The sequence below is a fragment of the Peromyscus eremicus genome, chromosome 2 (assembly GCF_949786415.1).
Source record: "Peromyscus eremicus chromosome 2, PerEre_H2_v1, whole genome shotgun sequence".
In the NCBI taxonomy this organism is placed as follows: Eukaryota; Metazoa; Chordata; class Mammalia; order Rodentia; family Cricetidae; genus Peromyscus; species Peromyscus eremicus.
The window spans coordinates 50641617-50661536 of record NC_081417.1 but is presented as its reverse complement, the minus strand read 5'-3'; the positions used below and the strand labels follow the sequence as shown (position 1 = coordinate 50661536).

At 36.4% G+C, this 19920-nt stretch overlaps 1 protein-coding gene across 1 annotated transcript in view; it reads right to left on the bottom strand.

Annotated features, from left to right (window-relative positions):
• Epha7 (EPH receptor A7) overlaps positions 1-19920 on the bottom strand; it is a 152828-nt gene that overhangs the window by 83472 nt on the left and 49436 nt on the right. The window contains exons 4-5 of the mRNA XM_059254071.1: positions 11394-11549; positions 10286-10621 (exon numbers count right to left, since the gene is read on the bottom strand). Of these exons, the coding sequence (XP_059110054.1) occupies positions 10286-10621; positions 11394-11549 (492 nt within the window). The remainder of the gene's footprint in view (positions 1-10285; positions 10622-11393; positions 11550-19920) is intronic.

The following is a 19920-nucleotide window of genomic DNA, read 5'->3' as shown; positions in this document are numbered from 1 at the left end:
TTAGTGTAGCAGGTGTACTTTATAACTATATTGATATCCTAGGGTTGTTGAAATATGTTCATGGTGTTCTGTTTGTTTATGGAAATTTTAAAAAACAAAAAAAACAATGAATAAAGGAGAGAATGAGGTTTATTCAGTATTAACAAATGGTGAAAATAGCTGGAATAATTTCAGAACATTTCTGGTTTAGTGTGTGTGTGTGTGTGTGTGTGTGTGTGTGTGTGTGTGTATGCGTGCGTGTGCGCACGCATGTTATGGTGTCTATTTGTGTGTATTTCTATGTGTATGTGTTTTCCTGATGATCAGGCTCAGAGAGCATCAAGTATGTACTACCATACAGATATGTAACCAGTCCATTCACTAACACACAAATATGCATCCAGCAAAATCTTTCGACATTTAAATACAGGAGTGCATGCATTATGGGGCAAAATTTATGATATATGGGAGAAGAGAAACAGAAGGTAAAAACAAAATGTATAATAAAACCACACTATATAACAACAAGCTATATTAATGTCCATAGCGACATATGTATAGTTACAAACCAAGGCACTCTATAAGATGTATACTGATTTTAGAGCATTCAGCACTAAGAATGGTAACATATTACAGGAGAGATGGTAATATATGTAAAGTTTTTCTTTATAGAATTAACATGTCTCCTTTTTTATGACCTCTATTTCTGATATTATAGGGTTCTCAACAATAAAATTTATGTGAGGCTAAATTTGGGTTGTTGGTGATGTCAGGCATGTAACAAAATAGAATGAAATGTCAAAACAAGGAGAAAACAAGGTTATGATAATGCAGTAGAAAAGAACAACGGCAGCCACTTCTTTCCAAACAAAACTCAGACTCATTTTCTGTCTCAGTCTTTAGCAGTTTGATAAATGTTGTATGAAATCAGCATAAAAAGCAATCTATTACAATTCAGTTCAGCCAACAGTGAGCATGCCTGCTGCATATGCCACAGTGTATTTCTTTCTGACCATGGAAATAGGATTATGATGTTCTCTCCCTCGAGTTTCCCAGCAAACTGATTTTCAGAGCTCAAAATATGTTCAGATCCAATGGATTTCCTTCTGTCTTCATTCAGATGATGGTCTAAGAAATTTGAATCTACCAGTATCTAGCTGAAAAGCATCCCTTCACGGCATTGCTGTGGCAGCCTTGCTGTGGAACTCGGGGGCCACTCCATTTACATTTTCATCATGTAATATTATTCTACCAACTCCTAACACTGGGAGCTCTAAAAGCATTTTTTGGCACATATATATTGCTGTGGTTATTTATATTCATGTCTGTACAATAAATTATATATGGTATAGCCTGACACATCTAGAATTAATAGTTGTGACTAAAAGTATTAAAAACACTTTATAATACATTAGCGGCAATGACTAAACCACCGTTTGCTTTTTATCAGACATAATTGTCTTTATGGATGCTGTGTTCAATGCTCTGAATCCTTCTATAGTTGCACATAATGACCGGATATTATCAAAACTTGAGATGCTAATTATCTGATGTCAACATACAATGGATAATTAAGATCTGCATGCCTTAAACCTGTGGTAATTGTTTTTCACACACCTCTTTCTATGGTCCTTGTCTGCAACAGGACAAGTATCTACAGGTCTATATGTGCATCTCTGTCACAGATTTTGTCACAGAGCATCCATCATCTGCTCTGTGTGTCCCGGATTAATTTTGTTGGGATGGAGCAATTATCTCTCTCTTTCTGATTGACCTCTTTGTAAATGAAGTGCAGGGAAGCTGGGTAATTTTTAATGGAACTTTCACCTCTTAATTGATTCTGTCCATTGCTTCTAAAAGAACAAAGTCATAAAAAACAGATTTAAACAAGTAAAGATCAGCTTGTTGTAGTTATAATTGACAGATCTGAGAAGCAAGATCTTGATAGTGTTCTCTCCTTTACCCTATTACTTGGATCAGTCGGTTAGAACTGTTAATGATCCTCGTGAATCAATGTCTTCTCTAGGTAGCTCTAATCTACTGCATTGGTGGATAAGTACAGATGTTTTCTGGATAGCTCTGCATCATTCCACCAGATTGCTTGTCTGAATCAAATTTGCTTCAATTCATCACCAACAAAGCAAGGAATAAAATAACCAACATTTACTCTCTCTTTCAGTAGACTGGTACTGAAACGGAAAAACTAAGTGCTTATCAAAGTAAAGACCACCTCCTACTGCTCTCAAGGTGATGTCACTGTGTAGGTTCAGGAACTCAAAAGGCTTGCATGGGTGAGATGGGCAATGCTTAGGAACTGGAGCTTGGGAGAACCATATTCTACTAATACATGCACCAAAATGTTTATTACCGCTATCATCACCTGTCCACGTATATACATTGATTCACACACAAACAGTATATGAAGCTCCATTTTCTGGCTTTTCATGATCTGAAACGATGTCTCTCTATATAATGCTGATATTTTAGTAACAGAAATGGCTTTTGGCTCCACAAGAACAGATTAATGACTCCCACACCAAAGCTGTCTGTAAACTGGATCATAATCACTGAGATAACTGGTTAAAATTAACCAAAAGTACATTATGGATTAATTCATACTAGAAAACTTTTGTGCATTTGAATTACTAAGATATTAATAAATATATTATTTTTAATACCTTTAATTGTTTAGTATCTCCAGAAATAGATAATAAATTCAATAGATAACTACCAAAGATTATATCATGCACATTTTTTTGCACCTTTAGGTCCTTAAGTGAATATGGTTTTTGTACTTTTTCTCCTTAAAAGAAAAGAACAAGTGGGCACATTTTAGTGAAACATATTTTCTATTTCTCAATTAAATGAACTTTTAAAATTTAAACGTGAAGTGGTTATTCTTTTATAAATATTGTTTTAGGGGATGCCTTTAAGTTGGCTAAGGCCTTGACTCAATAAAATTTCAGTAGCAAAATGAAAGACCTTCTATTAATGGTAGTACATCGTATAAGAATTGCTTTACATAATACTATCATTATTGACTGCTCAAGGGTAATAATCCAGTATTTGTTTAAAAGAAAGGGTCTAAATTTAGTAAGGTACAAATTTAATTCTCTAAAATACAGTTATAAAAATTATTTCCCAAGAATATTATATATAGCACTTACTCCTTAATCATGTGTAAATTGCTAGATTAAAATTGCCAAGAATATGACAAACTTTTTCAAGCTTGAAAACTGAAACAAAAATCCATAACTAATTTCAACGGAGTTTTGTGCCACCATCACGTCACAGCCTCCATATCTCCTTAGAATGTCAATCAGCTTGTCTTGTATACGGAAAAGAAAGCATGACTCTAGGTCACTGGCTTTTCCTAGGGCTCCTCACTAAACAAGTTCAAACATTTTAGAGCAGGAAAAACACAAACAATACAAATATCTGCAACCCTCAGTTTGCTCAGGATACAAAAGAGCAGATGCCTTATTTAGCCTCATGTTCATAGAAAACAAAAATTTTCTTTCAGCATGTTATGGTGAAGTCCAATTATTTCACAGATGAATAGTTACATTAATCAGCATGGTCTGCTAGAACATACCATAGTCTTATTTAAAGTCATTTTCCTACAGCTCTGGAGACTGGGAGTCCCTAAACCAAAGCCCTACAGGGTTCAGTTTTGTTGAGGCTTCACTTTCTGGCTTAGAGATCACTGCTTTCCATCTGCTCCTGTTACAGCCTGTCCTCTAGTGTGTGGAAGGAGCGGAGAGAAGGAGGTACTTTCTGGGGTCACTACCTATAATGTCATGGACTATGAGGGGACAGATTACTGTTAAGACTTAATTTCCTTTTTCTTCTTTGTACACCCCATCACCTGATAGACACACTGGGGATCAAAGCTTCAAAATAAGAATTTAGAAAGGACAGAGCCTGGATCTTCTGCTGTAGGTGCCATAGACTTGCTCATGCCTGCAAGTTTTAATAAAATTAATACATTTTCTAAATCATGTTTTACAATTTTTTTGTACTTGTGGCTTTTTTTAACCTATTGGTGAACTAATGATATCTTTTGGAGACTGCCAAATAAAATGTTACTTTACATAATCAGTAAATGTTCTAGAACAAGAAGATATATTTTCTTAAGAGCATATTTCCTTAAAATATAAGCCAAGGTTATAGATTTCCAAGAAATATAAAAATATACCAACATAAATGGAAATAATTTATTTTAAATACCAGACATGTAAGTTGATTTGTGTCCATTTTAAATCATTGGGAAGAAACAATTTGGGTTAATTTTTGAGAAAAGTATTAGAGCTGAATCACATTAATTCATGTGAATAAGGCTATTTCTGAAAATTAAGGAAAATGACTTGTCCTAGCATCTTTTTAGTATAGCGTTGCTTATGTATTATGCTATATCATATGACCTCACCAATATATTTTATTTGGAACATTACATAAATATCACAAATCAAACTAAAGGGACACTGAAATAAATCTTAGACTGAGAGATCAGTTCTGGGCATTGAAAAACATGAAATTAATTAAACTAAAGCATGTAATTTTATTTTTGCTTAAAGAAAGGGAATGAAATGGCAGTCAGAGATAATATTGTTTATCAAAGTTATCCCTCAAAGTTAGTCTGTCATTAATATCAACAACACATTATTAGATCCCTTTTTCTCAATAGTTCTTACTTTATTTAACCTGAAAATTCTCATGTAATAGATTATACAACTAAGCGATTTAAGAAACAATCTTTGATATGACTATATACACACCTTTGAAAATTCTGAGATAGTATAATTAATTGCAATAATTTGTGTCCAACAATTTACTGGTGATCCTTTAAAAGTCATATTCTTAAATTCATGTTTTACTGCTGTGGGATGGTCTGTATGTCAAGTGTGTTGCTGATTGGTCAGTAAATAAATCACTGATTGGCCATTGGCTAGGCAGGAAGTATAGGCGGGACAAGGAAAGGAATTCTGGGAAGTGGAAGGCTGAGAGAGAGACACTGCCAGCCGCCATCAGGACAAGGAAGATGTAAGGTACCAGTAAGCCATGAGCCATGTGGCAAAATAAAGATTAATAGAAATGGGCTAAATATAAGAGTAAGAGCTAGACAATAACAGGCCTGAGCTAATGGCCAAGCAGTTTAAATAATGTAAGAGTCTATGTGTTTATTTTATAAATGGGCTCTGAGACTGGCGGGACTTGATGGTGGGAGCTGGAGAGAAATTCTCCAGCAACAAATGGCGTCCAACGTGGTGGCAAGAGTTTCCACCTAAAAACTTAAAAAAAGGATTCTAAAACGGACCTAAAAACAGCTTCCTAATTGTCTCTCTCAAATAAGCGGCAGCTGCCGGTTTGAGCTACTGGCGGGTTCCTAGCGTGCGCTCTTGACCTGCAGTATGGTGGGAATGAGGCCTCTGCAAGTAGCACATTAAACTGTGTGATGAATTTAGCCTTTGCTAGTACAAAACAAAAAAAAGAGGTTTCTGGGCTACACGCTACTTTGGTAAAAGTGTAGACCCACTATTTCTGAGAGTTATGGCTCCCAGAGCTGGCGGAAAGCGGACCGCCGCCATGTTGGGAAGCTGAAGTGGGCGGAGCCAGCAGCCACTGCGCCGTTTCAGGCTTAGAAGGCTGCAGTTTAAAGCAATAGGCTCACGCTAATATAAAAAAATAAGCCACGTAAAGATGGCTACCACACAAAGAATCTGGATTATGTTCTCTTTGATATTCGTAACTACAGAAAAACATTTGATTGTAAAAGCTGTTGAGTTATGCCAAAATGTATATTTTAAAGGTACCTTGACTTCAAAATTTGCATATAAGGATATGTTGCTTTGGAAAAGAGTCTCTGCTCTTGTTTCCACAGAAAGCCAGAGACTATGGATTTGTTCCAGATTAAGATACATCAGGTTTGACCAGCCAAGACCCCCTGAAAGGTCTCCAGTGACACCATGGCCCAGATGATTCAACATCCAGAATGGTTTGAAGGCAACTGGCTCAGACGATACAGCCTCATGGACTACTCCATGATCCTAAAATTTTCTTCGTGTCCCCATAAGATACAGCGCCCCCCTCCAGCAGGAAGTAGTAAGAGAAGCTACGCCCAAATTCCCAAATATACCAAGCTGGCTTTAGAGATGGAATTGGCTCACTCCCCCTCTAAACCCAGACATATTGCTCAAAAAAAAAAAAAAAAAGGTTAAGAGATTCTTGTGTCCCAAATCAGAAGAGCCCTCTGGTGTGGGACAGAGAAAAACCAATATTTTTATTTAAAGCAGATTGATTATAAATACAATCTCTTTCTAAAGAAAAAAAGGGGATAGTTTAGATATGATAGGATGAAAGGGTAGATTAATGAACCTACTTTTAAAGAGTAACAACTTGTTTAAAATGTTTTACATCGCTGTAGATTTTAGTTTATTGATACAAGTTTAAACTTAATTTTGTTATACTGTATATATATTTCTATTCTTGTTTGAGGTATTATGTTTATGTAACTCATTTAAAATTGTAATGGATAATTAAAAAATAGATTAATAGTTAGTCATCTATGATAATATTTGTAGCCATGTTAGTTAAGTCTTCTAGGTATACATAGATATATTTCAGATAGATAGGTAGTCTTCAAACACTTCAAAGACCTACAGAATATGGCATTTAAAATGTTTTAAAAGTTTAGACTTTTTGGACAGTGAGACATGTCTGCTCCTGACAGCACCGATTTACTTCAGAGAGGAGGATGGGCATTGAAGACACTCCATATGGAGTTTATCTTCACCTTGACAAAAATAGCCATTTGGGCAAGAAACTGTTCTTGCCTTTACTGCTTGATCAACTGGACATGCAGGACCCATAGAAAGGTGACCACTGAACTTTGCTTGACAAAATGGTCCTTCAGGTTCCTGCTTTGCAGAGAAAACTGCCAGACATTCTACAGGACACAGAGAAAAGTGAATAAGAGACTCTAGGCCTGTGGGCTGAAGACAGATGCCCCAACTTTACAAGAGAACTTTGAATGACTGTCCAAGCTGCCAGCTGTCTCTGTCTACCCTACAAGACTCCTAAAAGTTGCTTATATCCTTCTCCATTTCTCAGGTAGTAGTATATCCTTCTGAGGTCTTTGATGTGGTTAAAGACTAGATACTTACAATTTTCCTTAGTTATAATAAAAGATAAGTTAGATATAAAACCTTAAACTTACAAATATAAGATAGATAGGATCTCTTCTTTAATATTGTAACTGTAATTCTTGCTTGATAATTGTTTTGTTATATGTAATTTTACTATGTTAAAGTTAAAACCTTCCTTTTTAAGAAAAGAAAAAGGGGAAGTGCTGTGGGATGGTCTGTATGTCAAGTGTGTTGCTGATTGGTCAGTAAATAAATCACTGATTGGCCATTGGCTAGGCAGGAAGTATAGGCGGGACAAGGAAAGGAATTCTGGGAAGTGGAAGGCTGAGAGAGAGACACTGCCAGCCGCCATCAGGACAAGGAAGATGTAAGGTACCAGTAAGCCATGAGCCATGTGGCAAAATAAAGATTAATAGAAATGGGCTAAATATAAGAGTAAGAGCTAGACAATAACAGGCCTGAGCTAATGGCCAAGCAGTTTAAATAATGTAAGAGTCTATGTGTTTATTTTATAAATGGGCTCTGAGACTGGCGGGACTTGATGGTGGGAGCTGGAGAGAAATTCTCCAGCAACATTTTACATTAGCACATTCGCTCAAATATTTAAAGATATGATACAGAAGTGCTATGAAACCCATTCACCCATGTACAATAAAACTTCCAATAAAGGAGAGAAAAGAGACTAAATTATCAGTGACAGGTGATATTAGGATGTCTGTGCCACACTGACTGATGCCCAGGTACACCCTTGTGTCTCCAGAAAACATCTGCTTCATACTTAGAGAGGTGCTTAAGGCAATCTAACAGGAATTGCTAAAGAACCGGGGAGACAGAGCCCCCACCTGGCCATCTCTTCTCACCAAAGGAAGCTTCCAGTCCTGGGATTAGGTCTCATCTACTAGAGTTGGTAGCCAAAGGGGTTCCATTGGTATCCTCTAACAACTCAGACTGTTGTCAAGACTAGAGGTTGCTCTTCACACTCTGACACCACAACTGCATTACTGGGGACAACACCTGCACAAGTCACAAAACATGGAGAAGTCGTGCGGGGGCACCTTGAGTGTGCAAATTACTGGGTCTCTGATTCTAATGCCTTCTCTGGGGCTCTTTCACTTCCCCTTGTTTGTTTTGTCCAACTCCAATATGTTACTTTTTATTTTACCTTATTATATTTTATTTTATTATTATTTCTTAGAAACCTGTTTGTTTTCTAATGAGAAACAGAAAGGGGGTGTATCTGGATGTGAGGGGAAGGAGAGAGAAAATTGGAGGAGTAGAGGGAAGAGAACTGTAATCGGATATATTATGTGAGTAAAAAAAATGTTATTTTCAATGAAAAGGGAGCAGAAGAAACTACAATTAATAGGGAAGATGTGTTGTGGAGGGTACACAAAAATTAACACTCAGTCAACACCAACTCGCTTACTCCCCAGACCCGGCTGTCCTCACTGCCTCAGGTCTTATTTCCAACAAGGAAGCTCCCACTAGCCCTTCAGGGAAACCTTTACTGACCCAGCCCAGATCATTGTCTTTCTCTAAACACAGCCTGAACTTTGCTCCCCTGTTTTTTTTTATGATTTAATTTTATGTAATGGATGGTGTGATGTGGTGGTCACAGTCCCCTTGGTGAAGGACGAAAGAAATTATTTTACCAGCTGCTGAGGTAGCTGCCAAGAAGCAGAACTCCCTTCCCTGCCTCTGTAAGATTTTTTTGTCTGAAAAATGATACCATATTCCTTCCTAGTGAAACTCAGAGTCAATATCTGGGAAACACCAAAGTGTAAAATCATTTCAACAAAAGATGACATGGAAGTTCATTAAATGGAGGCTACTCCCTAGAGACTGAAGGAAATTCCAACAAGACTGCCTCACAGCTCAATTGCGCCTTTGCCCTCTTTCCTTTGCTTCTCCCTTCCCTGGTTGTCTAATTTCAACTCCACCTTGAATCAAGTTCCTCACACCAAACTCCATCTTGCTGATTGCTTCTTAGAGAGGCCAGTTTGAGAAACAATACAGTTCTTCTTCAACGAGTTTCAGTTTATATCCTAATCCCTTCCCAGTGATTTCCAGAGCACAATAGCAGTCCATTGACCATATTTAAAAAACTATAATGTACACAGAATCTGCAGCACAAGTCCATATGCAGCTGTCATTGTATAGATGTAATTTAAACAGGCAACGCAGTGTTAAAATTAACAGAGAAAGGAAGACCAGATCAAGCTTTTCTTAGGTAGAATGCTGATTGGTTTCAGACAGTCAGCCAAAGACCACAAGCACCTTCTTATAAGCTTATTGCAATGTTCACAAAACTCCATCATCTAGTGCAGGGCCACTTTTAGTACTGGTGATAACCTAGTCCTTGGCTACATCTACTAAATATCGACTGCACAGCATCTTTCAACAGCCTCAGCTGAGAAAAGCTCCAATTTCTGAAACTTTCCAGTAATAAGATTTTTTGGTGGTTTCAGAAATGTCTGGCTTCCCAAGCTGACTACCTTACATGCATTTTCCAGGACCTATTAGCTATAACAAAAACTAAGGAAAGCATTTCAAATATCAGTTAAAAAAAATAATGTAAGCTAGTATTAGACTTATCTACAAGTTCAACATTATCATTTCTTTTGAAATACTCATTAAATTTGCTAAGTATGTGTTACAAAATTAGGGACAGTCACAGGATTCCACATCTACTGATGAATTCAAAATACTCTAGTGCAAATTAACAAAGCAAAGATTTCAGATGTTACAAGCATCATATTCTCTACGGTAAACATTTGGTTAGGAATATATGATGGCACAACAATCTCATTCATTACTTTTAACTGTCATGTAGATTATAATCATCAGCACAAACCATATTTTAAAGGGGCAAATACTATTCAGTATCTTGGCCTGTAGTTTCTTGCTCCTCTTTTTGAGCTTTCAAAAAAAGAAGTTCAAAGTACAGCAGTTTAAACTGGCTTAAAATGCTTCTGACTTTACTTCCTTTGCTAGAACTATAGAGATATAGTAAGTTTAAATGTCACTTAACAGGTAATAGGAGAAATAAGTAAAAGTTAAATCAATAAGCTGGCAACATAAATTTCTGTGCAGTGGTGTTAGCAAACACACAGGCAGAACCACTAACTAATGAAAACTCAGTAAAGACACACAGCACATACCTGCTTGACCAGTGGTGACGCTCACCGCTGCGAAGAGCCGCTGGGATCGGCTTAAGTCAGACACTCCATTTACTGCTTCAACTTCAAAAGTGTAATTCGCATGGGCAAGCAGGTCCATGACAGTGACATAGTTATCCTCTAATCCCGTCTGCTGGGGCATGTATCCAATGTTACTTCCACATGGAACACATTCTCCTTGTTCCCAACTGCACCGTTTACACAATATTCTGTAGGTGACATCATTTCTTCCCCCATTGTCTGCCGGAGGACTCCATTCCAAACTTACAGTGGTTTGATTGATATTGAAAATAAGGTTCTGTGGTGCAGAGGGAGGCCCTTTGGAAGCCAAAAATAAATAAACAAGTAGGCAAAAAAGAAGAAGAAAAATGTATACAAACAAAGTGAACGACAGCATCTATGTAGTGTATTAGAATGGAATAGAAAAGCCAGGAGGTTGGCTACCACGATTTCTTTCACATCTTCACTAGAGAAGCTATCTGACTTGACAAGAGGATTTACTTTCCATTTAATGCTGAACAAGAACAGGGTAACACTGCCTATCTACTTCTGCCACAGTCATTCACAACGTTTCTTCTAAGCAACAGAAACAGTATGCTCAAGGAAAAGAGCTGTGTGATTATTAAATAGTTCTCCTTTGAACCATATAACAGTAAACAACACATTTCATCATAATATGCTTGAGAGTGACTAACAGCAATAAGTCGAACTGCTTTTTACGTGGGCCTCTCCAACATTCATTAATTGAAGCAGCAATATGCAACATTGACTTTTGTTTATCACCAGGATTATAGTTCAGAAAACACTACTGTTTAGTCACATTTCCTATACTGGACAGCCAATAACTTGTAATGATTTCTAAGAAATACCATATATAAAAGAGTCATTTCATTATTAAATGACTCTTAGTTTTGAGAGATGAAATTATATTAACATCACTGCTTCACTGAACCTGCTTATGGAAAAGTTTACAAATATGAAGAACTAAAAGTTTCAAACTTAAAGCCTGCCTTGGTGATTGATGCTCTACTGAGTTCTGCAAATGAATGGAAAGGAAATAGGAGCCATTCATTCCCTGGCTTGAACTTACTCGTGCACGCAACATACGGCGGGTCAGAAGGAGCTCTGTAGTACCCATCTTCACATTCACATCTCGAGGAGCCTTCTCGGTCAGAGAAACTGTGGGTTGGACAACGAGAACACTGAAGATCTTGAGAGGAAGATTTGTAGAACCTGCGGCCACAGGCTGGGTGGGAAACAAGCGGTGAGAGTGTGAGGACAACTGGGCCGTTACTGTTAACTCTGGGAATATTCAGCAAAAAAATAAGACACTGGATGTCGGCAGTTCAATATCATGACACACTTTAAAACAAAATGATACCAACAAACAATACAGAAGAGTTGCACCTGCAACTGGGATCAGTGCTCTGTTAGGACACTGAGGAGCAGGATGACTGAGTCAAGGAAACTCAAAGGACATTTACATCAACATTGGAACGGAATAGCAGCAATAGTGATAGGGAAACTTTCATCTGCATATGGCTGAAATGTCTTGCCCCAAATTTCCAGGGACTCCAAGTTGAATACATGAAAGTTATACTGCAGGCTCCCCTCTCCCCCCCATAACACAAATGTTTTTGTTAAAAGAAATACTTAAGTACTAGGAACAGAGGGTGACTGATCATTAGGGAGAAGGGGAGATGTGGCCTAGAGTGGATGGTGGTCTTTTTTCTCCTCTGCTCTGATAGGTTTCATGCTCAGGAAGCCAACAACTGTGCTAGGCAGACAGCAGAGTACTATGGAAGGTAGGTACCCATGCACCACTTAATATTCTTGGGTATTTTAGATGCTCATGTTTATCCCTAACTAAAATTTTACAAGTTGAATTTTTTTTATTTCAGCAATGTTATTATTGAGGCTACTCTACATTAAATATATTAAACAGATTCAATTCATTCTTTATATAAAATATCCACTAAATCTTCTTTAGAGATACAGCTGGTTTTTTTTTCAGTAACATTTAAAGTACTCAGGTATTATTTTAAATGAACATATTTTAAATTTTTTCATCAATTTCTTTTCTGGTTTCTTAAAACAGGGCCTCTCTGTGCAGTGGTTACTATCCTGTAACTCACTATGTAGACCAGGCAGACCTTGAGTTCACAGATATCAGCCTTCCTCTGTCTTTCAAGTGCTGGGATTAAAGGCATGTGCCACCACACCCAGCTCTAAAATTTATCCCTCATTTAAAGGTTTAGTTTGCTCTCTTTGGGTGCTAATCAGAAAATTAATTAAAATTGCCTCTCTGTATAGCGGAAAGTGGTAACTATCCTGCTGGGGTGTCATAATTTTCAGAGATGTTGTCTTTCTTTGCTTTTGTCTACATGGTGAATATTTCATGTGCAGCTTTGAAATTTATGAAAGCATATTATTTAGATTCAAGAAATTAACACTGTTTACAAGATAGGTATTTTATATAACATCAATTTAATTTATAGATGCACTATGTTTCGACAGAGAGATATCAGGAACACCACAATCTCACTGTAAATATAAGATCCACCACTGCCCACAGAAGCTGCTCCACTAAATTGTGTTTTCCAGTACATACAAATAGAAAATGGGAACAATTACATTAGACAAAGACAGATAATGCATCCTTACGTATTCTCAGTAGCGATTATTACATACTCCAGGTACAAAGAAAACCCTTCGACACAAAACTATAGCAAAATTCACAACCAATACAGATTTGATTGTGCCTTATTAAAGGATGTTAACCGGTAACACACACAAATTTTTACTTATTATTGTTATTCATAAATACCCACTGTATCTTGTTACATGTTCTATCTGTATATAAACATAAAGGATGATGTGGGAAAAAGCTTCAATCCTAACCTGCACCTTGAAACATCATCGTTTAGAAATGTCAGAAAGAGAACTCTTCACGACATTGTACTGTCACGTATTTATTTTTAACAGAGAGTAGTGGGAAGTGAAAGGACTGTGGGAGACTCTGGTGGCACTACAATCTGACACTTAGCAGATGCAGGCTTTCAGGTAGCAAACTGAAGATAAATGGTAGAACCTCTAAGAACTTTTCTCCCATTTTTCTAATAAAGGGAAACCCCCGGCAGCTCCCAAATTAGAAAGTGAGTTTCTTCATGAACATTCATGATGTTGAGAATGTATCTATAATAGTCTAACGTTGAGAAATTTAAAAGTCTTATTGCTCATCTTTCAAATTTCATTACATTCTATTTCCCTTTTAACAGATGGGAAAACAGCTTTGAGGCAAAAGTAACCTGAATTCTTCAAATAATTCCACTTGTCTAAGTTAAAACTGGATTTAGAACACGGGTCTGCACACATAAAACCGTATGTTGTTCACCACACGAGTCTCATTTTGGTGCTGGCTCTCAAGGCCTTTAGTTACTCTAAGTAATTTTCAATAGACCTTTATTATCTTGTTTTTAATATACAACTATTAAATCACTGCCATTGTTTTAGTTTGGAAGTCTATGTAACAATACTACAAAACATTTTAATGAGAAATATTAAATAATGATCTCAACTTTACCATGAATTCTGGCACTGAACAATTACGGAGTGCATGCATTGCTATAATTAAATAAAGGCAATTCTGGCAAAGGGTTCATTTTTTTTTCCTTTGAAGTAATATTTGGTTGTGGTGCAGGTAACCCTGAAAATTATAAGTTGTGGCAATTTAGTTCATTTAATCTCAAAGGAAGCTATCAATTTAGAGTTATTAAAAATAAGTACAAAATCTTTAGAAGAGGATATTAAAATACAAGCAAGAGCATGTGAGGGAAGAACCTGAATCTCTTGGGATAACAGAGAGCAAGTGGGTAGAAAAACCTTGCGAAGGAAGCAACAGATGTTCTCAAAATTAGAAACTCAGATAAGATATCTATGTAAAAGGGCAAAGGTCAAACATTCAATGAGATAAACTTATAAAGTAGCTTATTCTGGAATAGACATGAAAGAGAATCCCATCTCCTGACTACCAGAAAACGTCTGTGCAGGTCCTCTGGCAACTTTTCTCTCTACAACTGCATGTGGTTTTCTAAAATGCACTAGGAAGATGACTTGAGAGGTAAACACATTGCAAATGTACAAGGTATTATAGAAGGAAAACTTCCTAGGAACTGTGAAACAACCACTTAGCGATGTTTCCTCCCTTACTTTACTGCTCGGTTTGATCAATGGAACTTGAACTCAAAGCAGACTTTAATGAATATGGTGTGCATTATTGTAACTTGTTATGCCATGTTTCCTTGATATCCCTGGGAGGCCCTGCTCTTTTGTGAAGGGAAACAGAGAAGGAGGAGTGGATCTGAGGGAGAAGAGAAGTGAGGGGGAAGGACTGAAAGGGGAGAAGGGAAGGGAAACTGCAGTTGGGATGTAATCTATGAGAGAAGAATAAATAAATGAATAAATTAAAACAGTAAATGAACATACAAATTTAATGTCCTGCCTTTTTAAGCCTTTGCATTTTGTAATTGAACATGGGTTTAAAAGTAGCATAGTGTGGGACTCATGAGAGGAATGAAGTTATGTATAAAAAATTGTTCCAAATATTTAATTGCCTTTCTAAAAATAATCTCTCACCTATTATTTTAATGGTAGTTTTCTATGTTACTGCAGAGTCCTGAACTTGATTCTTTTGACTGATCTTTCCATCTTTGGCCTTTAATGAATAAATAAGTTTACTATCCTAATTCAATTTTTGTATGCTAAGTGAGTTTTGCTTATTTAGTCTGTTCCTTAAACAGAAAACCAGACCAAGAAAGAGTCTAGAAAAGTTCCATATACCAGACTATAAAAATTTTCTGTTACAATATATCTGCAAAATTTTATGGTGGCATACAATAAGATCTTTTGTTTGCTGTTGTGAAATAACTAGACTTTAATATTCAATTATATTTAATGACAATATACTCTTCTATATAACAAACTTTATACAAATAACATTTTCAACTTAAATTCCTTAACAAAGTACAAAAAGGCAATCCAGTTTCCCATTTTTAAAATAATTATATAAGAAAAATAATAATGCACTCAACTTCCAAACACAAAAACATTTTAAAAAGTTGATTCTAAAGCTTTGTATTTGGTTCTGCTTCTACATTCCTACTAATCACATTACCACAGTTGCCTTCCCTGGATTCCAGGTGTTGGAGCAATGAGGGCCCTGGCCTCTGAGTTGATTTCTGTTTAATGCAGTGAGCAGAACAATCGTAGCTCTGTTTTAAAGAATGTGTGCTCTAAATGAACATTCCTTAAGTCCACAAAAAAAAAAAAAAAAAAAAAAAAAAAAAGACACTCAGCATTGTTCACTCAGCTCCAGGCTAAATATTAAGGTAAAATGGCTCCTCTCCATTCCACAATAGTATTCAAATATAAGGATGGGCTTGGTTCTTTTAGTTTATGACCTATCATGTAAACTTGGGGAAAGTTCTATCTAATTATTTAGCACATAAACAAGACTGGAACAATGGCAATATCAAGGGATATGTTAAAGTCGAACGGGGACATTGCACGGTGGGCCATCCATGGACAAAAGAACTACCAGGAGCTACTGGCTGCTGGGAGAAGGAAGATCAGCATTTCCCAGGGATGGGCACCTTTACTGGTTGTCCAAAGCAGAGTGCAAAGCCTTGAAACATACAAACGTCAAAAATAGACTCAGCATGTTGTACTGTTGTATTTAGATAGTGTGTGTGTGTGTGTGTGTGTGTGTGTGTGTGTGTGGTGTGTGTATGAATAAAAATCAAAGGAAAGGAAGCTATCGACTTGAGGAGGGAGGAGAGGGGATTGAGGGAGGATAACTGGGAGAAAGGAAAGGGAGGGGGTAAAGTGATGTAATTCTATTTCAATTAAATATTTAAATGAATAAATGAACAAATAAATAAATACCCTCTTTATACAATCTTGTCCTAGGAAATCCACAGATCTCAAGAATCCTCAATGGTCAGGAATGACTTCCTGCTTGTGAGTGGGCTCATCTACCTTTTATCTCAGGCACACTTGACTGATATCACCCTTGACATTTAGAATAAAAATCTGTATGGTGTGGGGGGGATTGCCACCGACTCGACATCAGGAAAGCTTTGAAAAAAAATTGCCTTGACTAAATCAGTTACTGAATCATGATTGGCACCTAGATATTTTTATGTTTGAAATTATTAATGTATATTCACTACATGAAATGATGGGATTAGGGTCTTGCTGAACAAGCATGTAGTCCTGAGTACCATTCCTAGAATTTCCATAAAAAAGCCAAGCACAATGGCACCCACCTATAATCCCAATGCCAGGAGGTGGAGACAGGAGGCTTACTGGCCAGCCAGCTCAGTCAGTCAAACTGGCAAGCTCAGTGAGAGACTGTCTTGAAGAAATAAGAAAAAAAAATGTGGAAAGCAATCCAGCAAGATGCTCATAATTATTGACTTCTGGCTTCCACATACACAGTTATCCATACACATGCAAATACCACAGAATCAAAAATGGAAAACTGTGACAGGTTTCATTTATGGAAGTTTCATTTATCACAAACTTTGCTCATATTGGACATTTCCATTTTTTAAAGTCAATCAAATATTCAGTGCCTGCATACTGAAGGTCCTAAGTTGTTCCTAAAATTATGGAAGTTCATGTAAAATGCATGACAAATATAAAAAAAAATCTTATCTCAAATTATAAGATCATGATTTAAAATAAGATACTACCAAAAGCATAATGAGACTTTTAAGAAATATTACAAAATTAAAACACACATATAAGCCAATCAAAAAGAGTAATAAATAAATACAGTGAAACTAAAGCACATTTAAGCCAATCACAAACAATAAATGTTTCCTCACGGAATATATATAAATGGCTCATAGACACAAAAAAAGGATGTACAACAGCATTAGTCACTGCGATAAGGCAAGTAAAGGCATATTGAAACCTATCTACACTAGAGAGGAAGGCTAAAATTGGAAAGGCTATTTAAAAAGCAGCTGGAAAACGGAATGAGGGTGGGAGAGGTCTGCAAAGGGGGCATCCAGGAGGAGCAGAAGGAGACCTGGGGTAGATATCATCTAAATACATTGTGTTTAGGTACAATAAAATATTTTAAAACCACCAGGAGAAAACTAGCAACAAAACAGTAACAGGTTTTAGAAAATAAATGGGAAACTGAGTCAGTGGCTCTACCGTGCCAGTGAGTATTTAATTCCTCAAATGGGTAAACAGAGTTACCATGAAATGCAATGGAATACTATATATTCATCAAAAAAAACCTAAATACTGACACACAGGACAGTAAAAATAATACATGATACCTGATACCTGATACACAAAAGAATAAAGTTACAGCACATTACATAGATGACTCCATTTCTTTGAAACACCTGGTAAATATCAACATTTGAAAGGATTTCTGGTCACCAGGAGGAGCAATAAGCAAGTGCTGTTAGTGGGAACTGCTTCTTGTTGGTGCTAATGCCAAGGACCTGAAAGTAATTTGCAGTTGCTGTGACTATATCAAAAACTTAAATTCTGAACTTTAATGGTGGTTCTATATGGTATGTGAACTATAATGTATAATGTATTACATTATAGCTGTGGTTAAAAAAAAAAGTCTAATAATAATACAACTTCAAGTCTCAATGTTCCAGCAAGCAAACTTCAGGAAAATCCTGTTTTAACTGTTCATATAAATTCTTTTCAACAAATATACCCTGTATGCAAATATTTTTATACTATATTTAGATATAAAAAATTACTAACAAATTACTAAAATCTTATATCATCGATGTCGTTCCCCATATCCTCATTCAGTGTGCAGTTTACAGTTACATAGCTTAGATCTTATCTGAATAGAAACTTGTGATGTAATAGAAATAATTAAGAGTTCAAATTTATAATTATGATTTTATAATATATTTTTAACTTAATTTATATTTATTTATTTTGAGATGAGGTCTATGTAGGTCAGGCTAGCCTCAAACTCACTGAGAGGCTGAGGCTGGAGTGGCCTCAAACTTCTGGTTCTCTGCGTCCACCTCTGCAATGATGGGATTACAATCGTGAACCACCGTGCCTGGCTGCAGGAGAATCTTTGGATACATCAAATATAGCAAGCGATGAGTGAGCTATTGACTGCATCATGTACATTCTCATTGTTACCCTTGTTACTTTGTGAGGCAGAGGTGGTTTGCTTCTCCTGCATCATCCACACTCCATCCCCCTATGAGCTAATTGAATAAAACTAGATTCTTCTTCCTCAGGTCTTACTTCATTTCTAGACCTGTGATTTTAAGCACAATTGAACATTTTTCTAAAGGAACGGTGTGTGTCTGTGTGTTAAATATGAGGCTTTGCAGATGTTTCCGGCCACAGTAACACAGCTGCAAAGAGTTTATTAATTATGAACTAAAGGATTGTTCTGTAATTGAAACTTTCTGGGCTTTAATATTATTTTAGAAGTGATGTACATACATAGTCGGCACTCTAATGAATGCCATCACTTTATTTATTGCAGATGGATATTTTGCTTAATTCAGGACAAGCGAGTTTGTTTCCATAGGAGCTTTCAAGTATTTGTGTCACGTTAATATCCCCTCTTCCATAAGGCAGAGGGGAAGCACAGCCTGCAGAAACAGTCCTCCCCCTGCTCAAAGTGCTGACCTCATCTGGGAGAGACAGATCCAGAATCTGTATTTTAATCCTATTGACAGGCCCGCAGTGGGAATAATTACAAAAGTCAGTCTGGAATCCAGACCTCCTGTCACTGATAGGCTATGGTTTTTCACGTTGAGAATGAACAGCGGGCAGGGAGGATAAAAACAACATGATGTAATGAGCACATTACCGTCTGTGAAGCACCGTCCACATTACCCTATAACTAACTTGCAAAAAAATGTAGAAAAGAGACCATGAAGAATATTCTGTTCGAGAAAGCAGGTACTCAAGTGTCTGGAAACAATTTCAGATTTTTTTAAGACTGAGAAGAATAATTCATTGCAGGGGATTTAGTAAGTGCATGTATGTCTGTTATTTATTTTGTGTATTTGATTGAATATTTATTGTATTTATGTTACAAGGTGGAAAGGAAAAAAATAAAGCTTCATAATGCAAATTTATAAAATTTATGACATAAAATGAAATACTTATGTAAAGCATTTCTAATTAAATTATCGATTTCAATAGGATATGATAAGTTGCAATATTTAAGCTTCCTTTTACCAGAATAATAACATCTTAATTAGAGCATCATTATCAAAATGGTTTGAAAAATAGAATAAAAAAATGTCAGGTTAAAATGTTCTCGTTCCTTTTTGTCATCTTTGTTTTCCTTATAAATGCTGGACCATGACAGAGAGGTAACGCGATGCAGAGAAAGAGAATTCGATTTTAAACACCTGTGTTCGGATCTTACTCGACCACATGAGAGTATGTCCTTGAGGGGAAGTCATTTAACAGTAGGTTTCAATTTCCTCTGTTGCTTTGTTATGAACTCTAAAGTACTATGTACTAAATATTTGTGGGTTTTGTTGTCTTGTTTGGATTTGTTTTTATTACATTATGTATCTTTTTGGAAA